Here is a 21830-nt window from a genome sequence, read left to right on the forward strand (position 1 = left end):
CATGATGTTCTGATACAATGCAGAGTGGAAGCCAGCATATTTTCACAGGCAGGGAAGGAAATTTAGACAAAAATGTCCACTCTCCTCCTCTATTCCTAGTACATCTCTTTCACATCCCTCCTACCAGCTGATTACAGCAGAACTAACAGATTATATTACCTGCCTACCCCTTCAGCTTTATGATTTGTATCAAGGGGAAATTTTAAAGAAGTAACTTGCAATTTTATAATATTGTCAGATATATCATAGTTAATAGATTTGCATGTGGAATTTCACATTCATTCAATGTGTCAACATTTATGTTAATATAATTGTGTTTTTCTTTATTTTTGGCATCTGAGCTCTTGTAATTTAACACGAGATGTGTAGTGTCAATAAAAACAGGCAAGTGTGTCTATAAAATCTTCCCAACAGGTACAACATGCCCAGTCAATAATGTTGAACGTGTACCAAAACATTCCCAGCAAGTTGAACCTGAAATACTTAAAATGAATAAAGATGTTTTGCGTTCACAAGACATCACTAAATTGACAAACTATTGACTAACTTGGCACAACCTGACTTTACTTTTGCTGTTTCACAGCAAGACAACAAAGCCAAGAAAGATGAAATCTTGAGCATTCCAGCCTGTGGCAACAGTAAGAACATTAAAATAACTGTACTTCAATGGTTCCATGGCAACCAAACCCATGCATCAGTAACCAAAAGTGATTGGGCTTTTGATTGTCACTACACAACAACTTGTGGCTGTCATATGCCTCCAATTCAAGTATTTACTTGTTTAAGTATGATGACTAAGATCTATTCATTGTATTCCAGGTGTGGACTTAGCAGACCCCTACATAATTGTAGCAAGACTAGTTTATTCTTGCACTTCAATCCCCTTGAAATAAAGACCAACATGTCATTTATCTTTCTAATGCATGCTAACTTTCTATCTTCCTTGAACAAGCACACTCAAGTCTCTTTGAACATCAACATTTACAAATTTCACACATTTTATAAAATAGTCTGCTTTTCTATTCTAATAACCAAAGTGAATAACCTCACACAACCTCACATTATACTGCATCTGCCATTTTGCTGCACACTCACTTCACCTGTCTATACCTCTATTCATCCTGTGTCCTCATAGCTTACAGCTGTATTGTCAGCAAAGTTAGATACATTACTCTGTCCCTTCATCTAAGTCATTAGCTGAGGCCCCAGCACTGATCCTTGTGGCACTCCAATTGTCACAGCCTGCCAAGTTGAAAATGCCCCATTTATGCATAGCTTTTACTTTCAGTCTATTAAATAATCATGCTAATATATTACCTCCCAATGCCATGAGCCCTTAACTTGCCAATTAAACTTTTAAGTGACACCTTATCAAATGCCTTTTGGTAATCCAGGAATATACATCTACTGGTTGCCCTTTATCTCCTCTACTAGTTATATCCTCAAAAAACTCTAATAAATTTGTCAAACATGATTTCCCTTTCATAAAGCCATGTTGACTTGGTCTGATCACACTATGATTTTCTAAGTGCATTGTTATTACTTCGTTGGTAACAGATTCCAGCATTCTCTGGATGACTGATGCCAGGCTAATTGGCCTGTAGTTCCTTGTTTTATCTCTCCCTCCTTTCTTGAATAGCACTGTTTCATCTGCTAATTTCCAATCTGTTGGGACCATTACAGAATTTTGTGAATTTTGGAAAATCATAGCCAACACATACACTATCTCTGCAGCTATCTCTTTTAGAACTCTAGGATGTAGGCCATCAGGTCATAGGGATTTGTCAGATTTTAGCCACTTGAATTTCTCTAATACTTTTTCTCTGCTGATATTAATTACCTTAATTTCTTCACTCTTATTAGGACATAGGTTATGCTCTATTTCCGATATGTATTTTTGGTATGCAACTTGTGTCTTTTACAATGAAGACAGACACAAAACACACCTTCAATGTCTCTGCCATTACCTCATTCCCCATAATAATTTCTCCTGTCCCTGCTTCTAAAGGACTAACTTTTACTTTAGCTAAAAATGTGCAGGGCTATGGAGTAAAGGAAAGGGGAGCGGGACCAGCTTCCTTCTGTGCTGTAACCATTCTATGATTCTAAAATTTCCTTATGTGGTTCAGTGTCAAATTTTGTTTGATGAAGCTCCTGTGATGCACCTTGCGACATTTTATTATGTTATAACTGTGCTGTATAAATGCAGGTTGTTACTTTGGATCATTAGAAAGATCCCATCAATGATTCCAGATTGTCTTTCACAAAACAACAGATAACATTTACTTTAAAAAGGTGAAAATTGCTGAAATTACTATAAATGCTAGTTCACTGTAGCGATTAACAATCAATAAATAATCAGGAAAAAGGGGTGTGGTGGAGTGAGGGAGATAGAAAGTCTTAGATAGGATGGAGAACGAGAGTTTACACGACAAAAGGTATGATGGTGCAAGGCAAATTGGCGTAGTAATGAGACAAATTAAAGAAAAACAAAAGATGCGTTCAGATGATGTGTAGTCACAGAATCGCAGAGTGGGTCGTGGAAAGCAAGGAAAATCTGGCAAAAGAGGACATAAAAGATTCAGCACGAATCAGGACAGGAGTAAGGCAAATATGTCAAGACAACACCGGCACCTCCACATAGTTAGTGGGAAAATACTGTTGCAAATGCCGCTGCAGAACTGGTTCATCCATGAACTGAAGTGTTCAATAAATCCGTAGCACTAAAGAAAGTGACTGACATTAAAAAAAAGCTGTCGCTGCAGTCAATCAAAGTGTTGGGTCCTCCCTCCGAGTCGGTTTGCGACAATATCTTTGTTTTTTTGGGAGGGGGTGGATTTTACAACGTTGCCGTAAAGTGGTTGGGTGTGGGTGGGGGAAAAATGTGGTGAAAGCTGCAGAAGTAGGAGAATGGCAGCTGGGAAGAGGGTAAATATGCGAGGGAGAGAGAGAATAATATAGAAAGAATTGGTGCATCGTGAGGCGGAGGAGAGAGTCGGCAGGAAATGAAGCCGGGTAGTAGGCGAAAGCGATACAGTTGTTCTTTGTTGCTACATTGTAAGCCAGCGCTCACTGAGTGAAGAGTGAATCCGGATCCCGCACGGTGCAGCACAGCTCCAGGGCCAGAGATGTCTGCACATCACCCTGGAGGAGAGCGGGAGACACAAAGCCTGTATTCCAGCGGCAAGAACCACAAATCAAATCAATCTAATCCTGCCTTCTCAAACTGTCTAGAAAGGGAAATCAAGTTCTTAAATTCCCAATTGTTAAGGTACTTCTTTCCAACTCAGATTTTTAAAAAGATCTACTCGATGTATAAAACATGGATGGTGGCAATCATGTTGTTTGTAGGTTGGTTCCAAATTGCATAAGATTCAACTATTCCTCCCACACTATTTAATGCGTCTGCAGATGCTGGAGCTCCGAGCGTGCCTGTTAATTAATTAATAGTTATAAAAAGGAGCAGAGAAACGAATCCAACCTGGATTCCCTCCCAGCGGATAACTAATTTGCATGCCTAATATCATTGCTGTTTAAATGTGTGAAGTGTGTGACATGTTGAGTCTAACTGCTGAGTGCCATGGGAAGATTTAGCAAATTAGCACCTCTAATATTGTGGTAGTATCTAAGTGGCTTGTATTAGCATAACATTTTCAAAAAGGCACTTGGTTTCGAGGAAAGTGTTTGGCAAGCTATTTTATTTGGGAAGTAGAAGGCAATTAAAAGATTAGTCTTACTATTATGCAACTTAGAGTGAATTTATAATTCAATTTTGCAAACAAGTGAAGAGATATTTGCCAGTTTCTTTCTTGAAATTGTATCTCTTTTCTGGTTGTTCCAAAGCAGTAGTGTCTATAGGTCAGTCAAAATTAAGTTCTGCTCTTTTCTCAAACCTGTTCTGTCCCTTTAATACTTGACAACTCTATTTCTTTTAAGAAAGAGACAATATGGTAAGAAACCATCACAGTTCTATGTGCTGAATAAATTATTCCCCAGTGGATCATGCTGGAAGGAAGTGATGTACCTCATAGCTGAAGTGATTTTACTAATTTTGTTCACTGGTGCAGGTTCTGACATTGTCTGAATGCCCAGGATGATGATTTCTCTTCTGTATTATTGGATGGCTGTAGTACTGGTTTGGTAGACTGTTATTTATAATTTTCAAATGTTCATTATACAACCATTCTGTGAACATGGATCTTTCCTGTAACCTACTGTAGTATACAGGGATAGCCAGATATCTACTTGAGAGAGACATCCTTTTAGTGTCCATGGGGAGGGAGAGACTGGAAAAATGGGATTTTCAGCCAAAAAAGGTCTGAGATTACCTTATAGAGATACATAAGATAGTTAAATATATTGAAATGTCTTTAATTTTTGAACCAAGACATCTTTAATTTTTGGTAGTATAAGAGGCAAAACTTCAGGCTAGTCCTTTAATATTAATCCTAATATAGATTTTTTTTAAACTTTCTGTTCATGTAAAGTGATAAATACATGGCATAGAGTTCTGGATAAAGTAGTGCAGATGAAAACCTGGGACTAATTTAAGAATCAATTGAATGCTGCCAGGTGGGGACTTTACAGTCTTTGGATGAATTAAGATGATATGCATGGCCTTTCTTGTCTATAATCTTGTGGAAGGAATAAACATTTAGCAATAATGGAAAGTCAGAAGATTTGACAAAATTTGATCAAAGAAAGCAATATTTAAGGTGGGGAGGTGGAAGAGTTTCAGTGTGAAACTGGTGGTAGAGCCTGCAGTGACCTTAATGATGGGAAAAAGAGGGTAAGAACAAAGGGCCAAGTGACATGGCATGACGAGGTATGGCTATGGTTGCACTGTATGCAGGGTTGGACAGTGTAGGGAGATGTTTAAAGATGAGGACAATAATTATAAATTCAATTTACTGAGGCATGAGGGCCCATTGGTAACCAATGAAGATGCAAGTGAGATTTGTTGCTGATGAAAGTTTGGATAAGTTGGTTTATGGGAGGTGTAGAATTTGTGGCTGATATTAAAGATGTGGACAATTTGTGTCTGAAGGGATAAAAGGCATAAGTATGGGTTTCTGTAGGTTTGAGGAAAAAGTTAATGCCTAGCTGTGGGTTGAAAAGGATGCTTGACTTTCACAAAGTTTGTTTCAACTCCAGTTAGGAGGAATGGAGTCAGTGGCAGAACATTAAATTTTATTGTCTTTGAAAATGTTTGTCCTTCACATGTTGAGTTGGAGTGAATTTTGGCTTGTCTGCATTGTAATATTAGATGTTGTAAGCTCTGAGTACTGATTTATCAACTGCAGTTAATAGTCCAATAAATAGAGACATGTCAGGGTACCTCAGTCTTGTTAGATGTACATCCTGCTCCATGTGGGAACTCCAGGACACTTCTCGAGGGAATGGGTGACTACCGTTCAGATAATTAGGACCAGGCTGGTGTTGCAAGAGTTCCATGAACACATCTGGCTCCCACCGATATTCAGTTCTAAATATTAGTGGAGGTGGTGGCTCCTCTCAAGTGTGCTGCCAGAGCCAAGTCCATGGCAGCACTGGTGCCTCAGCTGTACAGAGAGGCAGAAGGAAGGTTGGAAAAGCAATAGTAATTGGAGATTCTGCAGCTAGGGAAATGGGCAGGTGTTTCTGCAACTGCAGATGTGAATCCAGGATAGAGTATTGTACATCTATCTTTACCAAGGAAGAAGATACCTCCAAAATTGTATTAGAGTTGAGATATTTGATGGACTTAGAATTGATAAAGAGGATGTACTAGAAAAGTTGGCTCTACTTAAAGCTGATAAGACATCCGGACCAAATAGTTTGAATTTGAGGATGCTGAGGGTAGGGAAGGAGAAAGAAATCGGAGGTACTGGTCATAATCTTCCAAACCTCCTTGGATACAGGAGTAGTGCCACAGGACTGTAGTGTTGCAAACGTTGCATCCTTTTTCAGAAGAAAGTGTAAGAATAAGCACATAGGCTACAGGCCAACCAGTTAAACAATGGAGGTGAATAAAATAAGACAAATAGAAAGCCCATCAGAGAGAAGAGCAGAACAACTTCTCGGGCATTCCTGGAAGAGAACTAGCAGTGAATTAAACACTTATACAAAAGCCAAATACTGCAGATGCTGGGGTCTGGCAGCATCGAAGGAGAGAAAAACAGAGTTAACATTGTCATGGCCTGAAACAGATCTGTTTCTCTCCACGCAGATGCTACAGTTAATCTTGGGAAACCGTTTAGAGACCATAATCCAAGATAAAATTAACAATGATTTGGACAAGCATGGATTAATTGAGGAAACCTAGACAGGATTTTTTTTAAAAGGCAAATTGTGTTTAATTAACTTAAGTGAGCTTTTTAATTAGGTAACAGAGGGTTGGCGAGAGTAATGTAGTTGATGTGTACATCAACTTCTAAAGAGTTTTGATAAAGTGTCTCATAATAGCTTATCAAGAAAGTTGATTCCTATAGAATAAAAGGGAAAGTGGCAGCAGGATACAAGTTGTCTGAGTGAAGAGAAGCTGAGAGTAGTAGTGAACCTTTCTGTCCCATCTCCATATCTCTTGATTCACTTGGGGACCAAAAACCAATAAATCTGAGTCTTGAATATACTCATTGGCTAAGCATCACAGCACTCTTGAGATGGAGAGTTCACAGAATCTCTCAGTGCAGAAGAGGCCCTTCGGCCCATCGAGTCTGCACTGACATGTGAGAAACACCTGACCTTCCTATCTAATCCTATTTACCAGCACTTGGCCCATAGCCTTGAATGTTATGACGTGCCAAGTGCTCATCCAGGTACTTTTTAAAAGATGTGAGGCAACCCGCCTCCACCACCCTCCCAGGCAGCGCATTCCAGACCGTCACCACCCTCTGGGTAGAAAAGTTTTTCCTCATCACCCCTAAACCTCCTGCCCCTCACCTTGAACTTATGTCCCCTCATGACTGACCCTTCAACAAAGGGGGACAGCTGCTCCCTATCCATGCTCCTCATAATCTTGTACACCTTGATCAGATCGCCCCTCAGTCTTCTTTGCTCCAACGAAAACAACCCAAGTCTATCCAACCTCTCTTCATAACTTAAATGTTTCATCCCAGACAACATCCTGGTGAATCTCCTCTGCACCCCCTCCAGTGCAATCACATCCTTCCCTATAATGTGGTGACCAGAACTGCACACAGTACTCCAGCTGTGGCCTCAGCAAGGTTCTATACAACTCCAACATGACCTCCCTACTTTTGTAATCTATGCCTCGATTGATAAAGGCAAGTGTCCCATATGCCTTTTTCACCACCCCACTAACATGCCACTCCACCTTCAGAGATCCACGGACACATGCCAGGGTTCCTTTGTTCCTCAGAACGTCCTAGTGTCATGCCGTTCATTGAATACTTTCTTGTCAAATTACTCCTTACAAAATGTATCACCTCACACTTTTCAGGGTTAAATTCCATCTGCCCATTTGACCATCCCATCTATATCTTCCTGTAGCCCAAGACACTCAACCTCACTTAACCACCCGGCCAATCTTTGTGTCATCTGCAAACTTACTAATCCCCCCCCCCAACATTGTCATCTATGTTGTTTATATAAATGATGAATAATAAGGGACCCAGCACAGATCCCTGTGGTATGCCATTGGACACTGGCTCCCTGTCACTAAAGCAGCCTTCTGTCATCACCCTCTGTTTCTTACAGCTAAGCCAATTTTGAATCCATCTTATCAAATTACTCTGTAAGCCATGTGTATTTGCCTTCTTTATAAGTCTCCCATGTGTGACCTTGTCGAAGGCTTTGCTGAAATCCATATAAACTACATCAACTGCACTACCCTCATCTACACACCTGGTCATCTCCTCAAAAAACGCAATCAAATTTGTTAGGCATGACCTCCCTCTGACAAAGCCATGCTGACTATCCCTGATCAAACCTTGCCTCTCCAAGTGGAGATCGATTCTGTCCTTCAGAATTTTCTCCAATAGTTTCCCTACCACTGACGTGAGACTCACTGGCCTGGAATTCCAAAGATTCTGAAAATATTCTCCTTGTCTCAGCTTAAATGACCAACCTCTTATTCTGAGACAATGACTCTTCATTCAAGACTCCCCAGCTAGGGAAAATAGCCTCTCAGAATCTATCCAGTTGAGCCCTCTAAGAATTTTCTAGATTTTGGTGAATTTACCTCCCATTCTTTGTTCCATTCCATTCAGTCTCTCCTTTTATAGGACAGCTCTTTCATCCCAGGAATCAATCTAGTGAACCTTTGTTGAATCCTTCTAAGGTGGGTATATCCAGGAAACCAAAACTGTACACGGTCATCAAGCTGTGGTCTCACCAGACCTTATGATTACAACAAGTCTTCATTATTCTTCTACACTAAGGCCTTACAATAATGGCTAACATACTATTTGCTTTCCTAATTGCAGGCTTTATCCTTAAGAGTCTCTGAATCCTACTATTTACTTGACAATCATCTTCAAAAAAAAATTCTACTTTGCCATTATTCCTACCAGTGTGGATAATTCCACACTTTCCCACATTGTACTACATGTGCCACTACATACCCAAATAATTCATTGGTCTATGTCTCTTCCCAGCCTTCATGCCTACGCTACACTTCTTGGTATCCCACCTACCTATGTTTCACTAGAAAACTTGCCTTTAGTCTTGGCCTCCTCATCTTTGTCATTGATATAGCTTCTAAATAGCTAAGATCCAAGTATGGATCCTTGCTGAACTCCCTAGGAATACCCTGCATCCTGAAAATGTCCTGTTTATATCTGCACCCTGTTTTCTGCCAATTACCAATCCTGAATCTATGCTAATATATTCACCTCAATTCCAGTAACTTTTACGTGGTACCTTATCGAATGCCTTCTGAAAATCTACATATGTTGCATCCACTGGTTCCCCTTTATCTACATGCTAGTTTTGCCCTCAAAAACCTCTAATAGATTTGACAAATGCAATTTCCATTTCATAAGTGTTGACTCTGCCTAATATATTGTGAATTTTTTTCCCCCTAGACTGCTGTAACCATGCTCTTAATAGGTTCTAGCAGTGTCCCTACCACTGACAGGCTAACTGGTTTATAGTTTCCTGTTTTCTTTCTCCATCATTTCATGAAGCACTAGGTTAGATTTGCTATCTTCCAATCTATAGCAACCATTCTAGAATCTAGGGAATTCTGGAAGATCAAAACCAATGCATCCCCTATCTGTTGTGGCCGCCTCTTTTAAAACCCTAGTGTGCAGAGCATCAGGTCCTAGGGATTTATTGGCTTTTAGTACTGGTAATTTTTATTTAATATTAATTATTGTTTCCCACAATTTCTTGTATATTCTATATCTACTGAGAACAGAAACAAAATATTTGTTTGAGGACTCTGCAATTTCTATTCACCATTATAATTTCTCCTGCCTCTGCCTCAAAGGGACTAACCCTTACTTCTGCTAATCTCTTCCTTTTTACCTATTGTAAAAGCTCTTAAAATCTGTTTTTATATTTCTTGCTTGGTTAGAGTCATCGTATTTTTCACTCTTTATCAATTTCTTGATCATTCTTTGCTGATTCCTAAACCCTTCCCAACACTCAGGCTTGCTACTTTTTGCCTTTGCTTGTCTACCATCATATATTTTAATCTGATTTCCCAATCTACCTTGACCTACTCACCAATCTTACCTCTATAATTGTCTTTGTTTGATTTTACAAATATCTTAAATTTTGAAAACTCTCAAATTCCATTGTATTATGATCACTCTTCCTCAGAGGACCCTTTTACTCTAATATTACTAAGACTGTCTCATTGAACAATACTAGATCTAAAATAGCTCGTTCTTTAATTGGTTCCTCAGTCTATTGTTCTAGAAAACTGTCTTGAATGCGTTCTTTGAACTCACCCTTCAAACTACTTTTGCCAATTTGGTTTGCTTTGCCAGTCTATATCAAAATTAACATCTGCCAGTACTACAAGAATAAGTATCTTTTTGTCTGTTTATTTCTTTCTACATTCAGTTGACCTGTGATAATTATGCTGAAAGATTAGCCGTGATAACATTACCTACTAGTTCTTATTGCCAGCAAAGCCATTGTATACTGTATTTTAACATATGCCATTCAAGGGAATTAAGCCCTTTATGGCTTAGACATGACGACTGGATTTAATGCTGTTAAATGAGGTGACATGCACACTAAAACAGAAAACTTGACCAATGTACAGGACAAAAGGCTTTCTATTAGCAAAGATAATAAAATAAAATTTGTCTGTTTGTTTACCATAAAGTGAAACTGTCTAGCCAGGATTAAGTTAATCAAATGGGCTAATAGGACCACTAAATGCATCAGTGGACCAATTATTTTAATACGCTTATAGAATTCATTGGAATAACCATGTGTAAAAGTTGTGCAGGTTTAGCTCCCAAGCAGTGAAAGAGCATTGAGATGTTTGGAGAGTTCGGAGGTGCAGTGGTGTTTTTTTTAGAACTGTAATGATGTGATGCTTAGTTGAATTTATTTTTATTGGCAGCAGAACTATGAAGATATGCAAAGCAGTGTTCTAAACTAACATAGATAAAGTAGGTGTAAGCAGATAATTTAACCTGGCCCATTGTTTCATGACTTTCATTGATGGTTATCTTGAAAAATTCTATCCACAGACTGAAAAGTAGTAAATGTAACCCTACTATTTAAAAAGGGTGGGAGAGAGAAAACTGAGGACTTGTTAGTTTGATGTCTGTGAGTAGGGAAAATTTTAGAATCCTTTATAATAGATGTGATAACTGGACACTTGGAAAATAATATGAAGTGAGTGGGCAGAGTCAACGTGGGTTTATGGAAGAGAAATAATGTTTGACAAACCTGTTGGAATTTTTTGAGGATCTTACTTGTAGCATAGATAAAAGAATACCACTGGATGTGGTGTATTTAGATTTTCAGAAGGCTTTTGATAAGGTCCCACAGAGGAGATTAGAAAGCAAAATTGGAGCACATGAGATTGGGGGTAATATACTGGTATGCATTGAGAATTGATTAACAAACCGAAAACAGACAGTAGGAATAAATCGGTTAATCTCAGGATGGAAGGTTGTTACTAGTTGGGTACTGCAAGGATCAGTGCTGGGGCCACAGCTGTTCACAATCTATATAAATGATTTGGATGTGGGGACCATGTAATATTTCCAAATTTGCTAATGATATAAAAATAGGTGGGAATATAAGTTTATGAAGAGGATGCAAGGAGGCTTCAAGGGGACTTGGACAGGCTAAGAGAATGGGATAGAACGTGGCAGATGGAAAATAATGTGAATAAGTGTGAAGTTTCTACTTTGGTAGAAAAAATAGAAAGGCAGAGTACTTTTTAAATGGCGAGAAGCTGGAAAGTGTTGATGCCCAAAGGGACCTGGGTGTCCTTGTTCATGAGTCACTAAAAGCTAGCATACAGGTGCAGCAGACAATTAGGAAAGCAAATGATATGTTGACCTTTATTGCGAAGAGGTTTGAGTATGGGAGTAAAGATGTCTTGCTGCAATTTTATAGAGCGTTGGTGAGACTGCACTTGAGTATTGTGTACAGTTTAGGTCTCCTTGTCTAAGGAAGGATATACATTTAAGACTGAGATGAGCAGGAATTTCTTCACTGAGGGCGGTGAATCTTTGTGATTTTCTACCCCAGAAGGCTGTGAAAGCTCAGTCATTGAGCATGTTCTAGACAGAAATCAATAGATTTTTGGATACCAATGACCCATCGAGGATATGGGGATAGTGTGGGAAAGTGGCATTGAGGTAGGTGATCAGCCATGATCTAACTGGATGGCATAGCAGGCTCGACAGGCCAAATGGCCACCTACTCCTCCCATGTTCCTCCCTATGTTCCTAAAGGACACAATTACAGACAAAATTGTGACAAATTTAAGTCACACTCAGGAACAATTTTATTTCCTTGTTTAGAAATGGATATATGCAGTGGACTCCCATCCCAAAAAACAGTTCAATCTGTTGAAATCTTGCTAAATATCTCTATCTGGAAATGGTTGAAGGCTGTGATGAGGAGGATAGATATAGATAATTGACTATATTATGGAGCAAAATAATTAATATTCTGGTCTTCTGGAGAGTAGTGAATGAGATGGAGTTGTGTAAAAATTACTGTACAATAAATCCTTTTCTAAAAGCAGCTGTATTTTTTTTTCTCTCTAGGAAACTGAAAATAATCAGTGTTTTTCTGCGTGGGTGATTTTAATTAAGTGGCACAGGAATAACTGATTAAACCAGGCATGCGGTACTATTAAATGCTGCTTGTTCCAATCCTTGTATAAGCCCTGTAGAAGAGCGAGGGCTGAATGCACAACTCCCACAGGTGGGTGCCACCCTGTGACAGTTACAACAGGCTGATGTCATTGGCAACCAATCCACACTGAACATTGTCTTCAAGGAGCGTTCAGCTTTTACTGTGTGTGTGTGTGTGGGTGCACTGTCTCCACCCTGCAGATGACTTTAGTTTTACTGTTAACATTAACTATGCTGATTGTGCTGCAGATGTGGCACAGTGGTTTTCTGCCTCTTTCTGCAGCTGAAATGCAAGTGTCCAGTCTGGTATGGATCAACCTTCAACAGTCTGCCGAGGTTCTCAATTCTCCAGACCCTACCCTATTTCTGCTGGGTTAAATTAAAGAGTAGCAGAGAAATGACCGTGTATGATTTTTATGTTTTCTTTTTAAAAAGAAAGATCATCTAATTTTCTGGTCACCAGACCTTTTCCAGTTGTTGGGCAAGGTTTGTTCAAGCTAGAAATGTGAAATCATTGTGCACTGAATGCCCTGCTGCTTGCACGCAGAAAAACACTAATATAAAAGGGACATTTAATAACTTTTTTCTTGAAGCTTGCAATGAATCCTATTTTATATTCCATACCTTGGTGAATAAAATTGAAAAATAATCTTCCATTGACCACATGCCACCCATCCAAGACACAGTTCATTTGGTTATTGCACCCAACTCGGAGGTAGTTTTCACTCAGTCCTTGATAGTGATGTAGTATTACATCATGGAGGATTCTTTCTTTGTTCTTTCATGGAATGTGGGTGCCATTAATGAGGCCAGTATTTGTTTCTCATCCTTAATTGCCCTTAAACTGAGTGCCCTCTGAAATGACCTGGCAAGCCAGTTAAGAGTTAACCATATTGTTGTGGATCTGGAGTTGAATGTAGGCCAGAATAGGTAAGGATGGCAGATTTCTTTCCCTGATGGATATTAGTGAACCTGATGGGTTTTTACAACAATCGATGATAGTTGTCATGGTCACCATCACTGAGGCTAGCTTTATATTTCAGGTATTTTTTAAATTAAATTTTACCAGCTGCCACAGTGAGATTTGAACCCATGTCACCACAGCATCAGCCTTGGCCTCTCAATTGTTAGCCCAGTGACCACTATGTTACCATCATTATCATCCTAGAGGCCACCTTTGACAAGAAACTAAACTAGCTATATAAACCTGTAGCCTTCAGACCAGGTCAGAGGCTGGGTACCTACAGCTAGTGACTTATCTTCTAACTTCTAGAACCCCTCTTCCACCTACACAGTACAAGTCAAGAGTGTGATGAAATACTTTCCATTTGCCTGGTCCGATGCAACTCCAAATCCCCTCCACTTCCTCTAATACTGGGTGTGCCATAGCTGTGGGGTGCACTGCAGCAAATTGCATGCCTTTGGCTGCACATACCATCCAGACTTGGAAATTTTATTGGTATTACTTTGTTGTCTCTGCAGCAATATTCTGGAGCTCCTTTATTGAACAGCATTTTAGGGCGTGCCTTCAGCACATGGACTGCTGAAGAAGGCCCAACACGTTGCTGAGCAAGGCCCAAGGGTAACTATGGGTGGGCAATAAAATGTTAACCTTGCTGGTGAGACCAGTATTACCAGGATTAAAATAAGTGGGTGGGGGAGCACTGAGTAGAGAAGAAGCCTTCCACAGGAAGGGTGGGGAAATTTACAAAAGGAGTTAATGTCAACTCAGTTGATATCAGAGACTGACAGTTTGAGCTCCAGTCTAGAGACTTGAGCGCACAATCTGGGCTGGCACCTCGGTGCAATAGTAAGGAGTATTTTTGCGTAAGATATTAAACTGGGGCTTTGGTTACCCTCTAAGCTAGACACAAAAGCTCCTTTGGTACTGGACGAAGAAGAGGAGGGAAGTTCTCCAGTGTCTTGGCCAATGCTTATCCACCAAGCAGCAACATGTTTTTTGGCAAATGCAGATTATCTGCTTGTTTATCTCAGTACTGTTGATGGTACCTTGCTGCTACATTTGGTTCAGTTTGGGAAAGGTGCTACATAAATGCATGTTTTTGATTTTTATTCATACATTTGATGAAATAGGGATTTCAGCTCAGGACTGCAGGTGGCCACTTGCTTGTTGCCCTTGCAGGTGAAAAGTTGTGTGAGGTGCAAAAAGAGCTGATGACGTCAACAGAAATGCTGTTCGATTGTATGACTTAGGTTCTCATAGTACAAGGTAGATGCACAGGAAATCTGCTCAGGCTCACCCCTCCACTCTGCTACCACATTGTGAAGCTCTTAAAACATCAGCTTACTGCCATTTTTCATGCATGTCAATAATTCAGTGGAGAGTCTAGTTAAAGTTGACATTTTATTATATGTTAGGTTTAACTGGCTGTACATCTCAAACATCTGTGAGAGTTCAACATGAGCAGGGGGTAGTCCAAACTACTAGTTGCGAAATCACAGTACAGAACTGTCGTTCACTACAATTGAGTAATAAATTATCAATCTCGCTTGTGAAGAACATAAAGATACTAGACATAGAGTTACACAGCACAGAAACAGGCCCTTCGGCCCATCATATCCATGCTGGCCATCAAGCACCTATTTATTCTAATCCTATTTTCCAGCATTTGGCCCATAGCCCTGTATGCTATGGCTTTTCAGATGCTCATCTAAATACTTAAATGTTGTGGGGGTTCCTGCCTCTGCCACCCCCTCAGGCAGCGTGTTCCAGATTCCCAACCACCCTCTGGATAAAATAATTTTTCCTCAAGTCCCTCTAAACCTCCTGCCCCTTACCTTAAATCTGTACATCCTGGTTATTGACACCTCTGCTAAGGGGAAAAGTTACTTCCCATCTACCCTATTGATGCCCTTCATAATTTTGTACACCTCTGTTTGGTCCCCCCTCACCTTCTCTGCTCTAAGCAAAACAATCCTAGCTTATCCAGTCTTTCTTCATAGCTGGAACGCTCCAGCCCGGGCAACATCCTGGTGAATCTCCTCTGTGCTCTCTCCAGTTCAATCTGAAATGAAAATGCCACAGTAGTTAGAACTGCCCTTCTGTGGCAAGGATTTGGGCATACTTGCCCCAGCATAGCTTTACTTCTAATCCATCATGTACCTTCCTGGGAATGCTTGTGTTGTTGATAAAATGAGAAATGTTCCATGCCCTTCAATTTGATCATATATGAAACAAAAATTAAGGCTTTCATTAACTTTTCCACCTTTCTGTCTTGTCATGTAGACTCAGCTGACTTATTTTCATTTTGGCAGCAATAGCACTGAATGGAACTGAGTGCAGAAGAGCCTGCATATTCTGAAGACACCAACCATGTACAGCCTTGCTGGAGAAAGGCCGACTGGACAGGATGCTGAACCCTGCTCTCGTCCTCTGTCCCAGGCCCGTGTATACTTGGAGCAGATCCGAAGCCGAGTGTCTCCCAGCATGCAGGAGGGCCAGGCAACCAGAAGCATAGCCACCAAACGAGACTATCTTGTTGATGCAGCAAAGCAGATCCGCTTAGCATTGGACAGAGAGGTCAATGAGGATTATGAAGCTGCATTTAACTATTACAAGAATGGCGTGGACCTGCTCTTGAAGGGAGTGCAAGGTATACATTTTTATTTAGAACATCCAAGTGTTTTAATCCACAATAATGTGGGAAGAGATTAGACTCCTGAGGCACTGAAGAGCACCAGATGCTTTGGTGTTCATATTGTTATTGTTTTGATAGGTGAATGTGTCCTGCATAAAACCTCACAACAAAAACTTCTTGCAGTCCACTATTAATCACTATGTTTAAAGTGGTGCCCTCCTTAGTCACACACTTGGCAAATTTTGTTTGTTGAATCATCACTGATGACTCATTGTGTACTTCCTGTATTGGTACTGATTCTTATCAGTCAAGATGGTTTCAGTTTTGGTCATCAGTCTGTGCTGGGCTAGTTATATTAACTAGGATGGTAGTGAAAATTGTCAGCTTAACCGCAGTACCTGAGGTTAGTGTCCCTGACATGAATCACTGCACTCAGGAGCCATGGAGGAAAAGTTGGGTGTGTAAGATTTAATTTTTTAACCGAGGACTAATTTGCAGTGAATTGTCCCAAAACACACACTGCCATTTCTGCTTGATGATATAGCAGGAAAAATTGAGTGCTGTCTTCCTTTCACCAGAAATAGTCAGTGTTATTTTACCACCAACTACTGTAAGTTCCTCAGTGCAAGGGGAATGCTTGCCTCAGAGTCCGAGGGCAGGATTTCCCGGTAGGTGCGTGGGGGGAGGGCGGGACCCGCATGCCAACGCGTAAAATGACACAGGATGACGTCGAGCGGAACTCCTGACATCACCCCGTGTCATTTCAATTTTCAGGTCGGCGGGGGCATAGACAAATCGGCTGTGCACCTGCCGACCTGTCAACGGCTAATTGAGGCCATTTAAAAAGTAATTGCAGTAGTTAAAGGACCTGCCTGTCCAACCTTAAGGTTGGTGGGCAGGCTGGGAGCCCTGGCGGGCTTCAGAGAAAGTGTGAAACCTCATCCACTGGAGGGATGAGGTTTCATGTACGTTTTTAAAGGTTTAACTAAAAGTGTTGGACATGTCCCAACTCATGTGACAGTGTTAGGGAAATTTATTTTTCTATTTTTTTAACATTTTTGAATTTGGCACTGATCTCCCTGAGGTAGCATTTAGCCTCAGGGAAATGAGTGCACTTTTTCCTGTGCTTAGGAAATCCCCCCTCCCCCCCGCTCGCACGGGGAGCACATAACACTTCCTGGCGGGCCTTAATTGGGGGTGCCAATCAGAGGCGCACCTGCACTTGCCCGCTCCTGAACTCTTTCCCCACCCCCCCACTTCAAAGGTTGAAGAAATAAGAGATGGGGCTCAACAAGGTTATCCAGCTTTGTGGCTTACTATGTAACCTTGAGGGTGGGGTGTGTGTGGGATGCTATAATTTACACTGCTTCAGGGTTATGATGGGGAGGATTATCCTGTTCTCTTTGTGAAGTTTGGATAAAACTGGATTAAGTTTATTTGTGTTGCCTTTCATGTTGAGCAGCTTAGTGGCATGTGTAAATAAGAGCTCCTTAGTTGAGGTGCTTGAGGGTGTGCACTCCCTGTGGATCTATAACCTACCACAGAACAAGAGAGAAAATTGATAAATAACACTTATTACTTAAATAGGAGAAGGTTACACTAGTGGCAGGAACGAGAAGTGTAGAGAGAACATGAAAATTCAGAATTAATGCTTAGAGCACAAAAATACTGAGACAGTTGATGGCAGTTATTGCGTGCATGGTCAACCAGAACTTAATCTGGATAGACTATCTGGTTTGGTCGAAACCAGGGTCTGGATAGCAAATTTGTGTGGTTTCACTTTTCTCTGTAATATAGTTGTTTCAGTGATGCCAGATTGGTACCCTTTTGGAAGTTAATAAAATAAAAAAAGTGGTTGTTTTGCTTTCATGGGCATTGGTGAATAACTAGGGAAATAGATTTTAAACGAATTGTCAAAAGGATTAGAGAGGAGTTCAGAAAGGTTTTTTTTTTTAACCCAGATAGTGGTTGGGACCTGGAACTTGTTGCCTGAAAAGGTGGTGGAAGCAGAAACCCTGATCACTTTTTTAAAAAGCATTTTTTGTTCATTCATGGGATGTGGGTGTCGCTGGCTAAGCCAGCATTTATTACCCATCTCTAATTGCCCTTAAGAAGGTATTGGTGAGTTGCCTTCTTGAACCGCTGCAGTCCATGTGGTGTAGGTACACCCACAGTGCTGTTAGGGAAGGAGTTCCAGGATTTTGACCCAAAGCACTTATAGGACTTCAAGTGTACATCTTACAGGTTACGGACCAAAAACTGGAAAGTGAGGTTTGGCTGGACAGCTGTTTTTTGGCTTGTACAGACACCATGGGCTGAATGAGCTCCGCCTGTGCTTTAAACCTTCTATATTCCTATGAGTGGCATGTTGGCATTGCAAATAGACAATCTTGGTGTGAGTTGGAGAGCTGTCGTGGCACTCCAAATTGAGAGTAGTGCCTAGAATCACACATTGATATGTTTTAGCCAGGTTGTCAGGGCTGGCACCTTATCGTTTCTCAGTCTTGCACCTTGGAAAGAAACCTGAAACAGCATTGACAGTCCCCATCTCTTATTCTGCTGGCAAGTAGGGATGCAGTTGACTTTGATGGAGGTAGCATTGGTGGTGGTGAGGAATCCTGAGATCTTTGTCATTCTAACTTCCCTACAAGTCAGTGGCCTCATCAGGAAGAATGAACCCTAAACACTCGCCCACAACTCAGAACAGTGGAGGCTGGGTCATTGAATATATTCAAGGCTGAGTTAGACAGATTTTTGACTGACAGAAGATTCGAAGGTTATGGGGAGCAGACAGGAAAGAGGAGTTGAGGCCACAACAGATCTGCCATGATCTTACTGAATGGTGGGGGAGGCTCGAGGAGCTGAATCACCTACTCCTGCTCCTATTTCTTATGCTCTTATTACCTTGACAGATGGATAGTATGTGGTGAAGGAGAGTCATCTCTTCCAGCATAGGCAGAGACCTGGTTGTTGGTCAACTATTGCATCCGCTGTGAAGTTTGTGTGCCACTCAACCTAATTTTCTGACCATTCTGGCTCAAGCAACTTTTATTGTTCTGCTTTTTTTATTACAGTTGATCCAAATAAAGAGCGCCGCGAAGCTGTGAAACGAAAAACAACCCAGTATTTGAAGCGAGCCGAGGAAATATTCAACTCTCACTTACAGGGAAGCTTAGGAAATGGTACCGACGATTCTGGGGTACGGAGAGCTGCATAGAATCTGGCAATTGCTAATATGTTTTAAGTCTTGCAGTACTAAATTCACACTGGATAGAGAGCAGGCCGAGGTCCTCTGACGAAGTCGGTCCTTTTTCCTGAGATTTCTCATTTCTGTAGTCAGAACTGTCTCCAATCTCCTTTCATGCAGATACCTTAATTGCTGTGACCACTCTTTTGAATAGCACTTATGTTATGATATTAGGACTTCTATCACCCATATAATGTAGCCTCAGTTAGCCCATGGCTAATCCTAGAAAGCATGCTATCTGTATGTTCAGCGGGACTGGACTGGACAGGGTACTGGTTTTATATTCAAAAAGGCTGGGCTGCCGATGTCCAGATATTCAACAAAGCTGAGCAAGTGATTTTTTTTTAAATAATGTATTATTTTATCCAATATATGTAACCATCTTCTTTCTCCAACATAAACACGCAAAATATCCATGTTTAATTATTGTTAACAATTTTGAATAATCTAAGAAGTGGGGAGAAAACAACCTTCATGTAAATGTTTGGCAATTGTTTTCATGTTATCATGCCATTCACTTGTGTAATTATGTCAACACACCATTGCACTACTTGCAAATTGATGGAAATTATTTACAAACCTTTCATAATGCCTGTTTCTCTCAAGAAGATATGTGATGAGTCTTCAGATTACATAAGGTAATGGAAATAGAAAATTGCAAGATTATTATCACTATAGTAATGGTGCTCATTCCTTTTAATGAATCACTGCTTGCTTGGATTTATTGGAATTCTAGCACAGATGACATCTTACAGGTTGGAACAATACTAATGGATGTCCCCACCACCCCTTTTTAATCAATGGAAAGAATGTCAGTCAGTAGCAGAGAAAGAAATGAGTTTTGACCCATGGTTTTGCCCCCATTCTCAGCATCCAACATGTCCAAGCCAGATATAGTATGGGTTTAATAATGTGTCTTTTACACTGTCCTTGCAAGTATTCTCAGGACAGTTTTGCACTAATAGTTTGTACATAATGTATCAAATGATTGCTTTATTCCCCTATGTTTAAAACTAACTCTGTTAATAACAGCATCAACTCCCTTGCTTTTCTTCCATTGTTTTTAGGGTTTCAGTAGCCTGAGATTTCGGCCAAATAGAATTCTCAGCTCTCCAGTAGAAGATCTGAAAATGTCCAAGGTCATAGCGATCATCGACAAGGTAATCTTTCCCCACCCTTCCCTCTGTCTTCATTATGACATTACATAACAGCATTAGTTGCTAACGTGTAATTGATTTGTAGGTAGAGACTTTTATAATTAAACTGAGAATACAACACAATTTTTTAACAATATTTAAAGTAGAACTGCCAGTATGGGTACATTTGTTTTTTGTTGTGCAAGTAAGATTCTCTGTGATAGGCTATCCATTGTGTTCATTTCAGCTAATGAATTGTTACTGATAATGAATACTTTACACACTTTTCTATGGTAATTTGATCTGAGATAATTGTGTTGTATATTGGTTTATAGTGATAATTGGGCATCTTCGAACTAAAGATTTAAAGCTGTTATGTGACAGATGGTGTGTGCCAGGCGGATCAAATCCACGAGGGAAAATTGATCACGGTGCCACAACTGTTTTGCAATTTGTATTTTATTTCAAGATACGTGCCTAGAATTCAGAAGTTATAAGACTAACGGGACTTCAGAGGTTTTGGAAAACTAAAACATTTATTAACAAAATAAAAGATTTTGAGAATGTACATAAGTCTACAAATTACTATTATAATTCCTAAAAACCCTAATTAATCTGGCTACCAGTCACACCTCTGTTAAGGTAACAGTAAAAACAAATAAATATATATGAACAGACCCAGGCAAAGCAACACATTACCCTGGGCATTTGCATTCAAAACGAGTTTTCTTAGCTTTGGTTCCTGTAGACAGCAAATTGATGCAGAGGTGGGAGGCTTTTCAAACTTGTTTTAGATCTTAGAATGCCTTCTCCTCTTACACAATCTCACCTTTACACGTTTCTCCCTTTTTAATGCAAATTCCATTGTTCCAATATGTCTTTGCAACTTTACTTTTCTCATAATATAAATCTTTCATAGTATTAATTTTATCAGTAACCTTTGGGGGAAAATAAACCCTGTTTGGCTTAGCTTCTGGCTAGGTGTAATATCTTACCATCTCTTTGAAATTCAAACTACTCTAATTTACCTAACGATGCAAATGTCCCTTACACCTCATATTCTAAAACTTTAGCCATGTTTAGCATTTCAAACCTAGCTTCTTGCAGATAACTCAAAGCCTCTAGACCAGCTGTCTCCAATTCAATTAAATACCATGTGCACGCACACACCAAACCCCACTATTAACCCACTTTTACAATAAATCACAATGATATTATGAAAATTATATTTTCATGACAAAGCTGAGCAGATTGTTCTTTGTTTCCCTCTTTCTCCCCCTTCCATAATTTTGATTCTAAAAACCATGCTTGCGGGTACATTTTTCATTCCTGCAGTTTCGGTAGAAATTAGTCAAAAAATGTTTCCCAGGGGCTTTCCTCTTTAGTTTTCTGTTGCCTGTTTGCTCCATTTTATCGACGCATTGGTGATCGTCCCACAATTTCTGCTTTCCTGGAGCCCTTTTAGGTATGTGCTGTTTCTGGACTTTCAACACCCCACTACTCTTACTTCCCCATTGTCATGTCAAACTCTTGCTGGTGGGGGAGGGGGGAGAAGAAATTCAGA

The 21830-nt window shown here is 40.2% G+C and overlaps 1 protein-coding gene across 8 annotated transcripts in view; it reads left to right on the top strand.

The window, feature by feature from the left end:
* The first annotated feature begins 2878 nt into the window (after positions 1–2878).
* Positions 2879–21830, top strand: part of rps6kl1 (ribosomal protein S6 kinase-like 1) — a 32903-nt gene continuing 13951 nt past the window's right edge. For 5 of the 8 annotated variants that reach the window (XR_005946281.1, XM_041214503.1, XM_041214508.1 and 2 more), the window contains exons 1-5: positions 2879–3271; positions 12195–12354; positions 15561–15898; positions 18958–19082; positions 20198–20290. Coding sequence is in view for 7 of the 8 variants with exons in the window: in XM_041214503.1 (XP_041070437.1) it covers positions 15619–15898; positions 18958–19082; positions 20198–20290 (498 nt within the window). In the remaining variant the exon portion in view is untranslated. Of the gene's footprint in view, positions 3272–12194; positions 12355–15531; positions 15899–18957; positions 19083–20197; positions 20291–21830 lie in introns of all 8 variants that reach the window. The other 3 variants (XM_041214504.1, XM_041214506.1, XM_041214505.1) reach the window with 3 other exon arrangements.

Source organism: Carcharodon carcharias, chromosome 20, assembly GCF_017639515.1.
Source record: "Carcharodon carcharias isolate sCarCar2 chromosome 20, sCarCar2.pri, whole genome shotgun sequence".
Classification (NCBI taxonomy): domain Eukaryota; kingdom Metazoa; phylum Chordata; class Chondrichthyes; order Lamniformes; family Lamnidae; genus Carcharodon; species Carcharodon carcharias.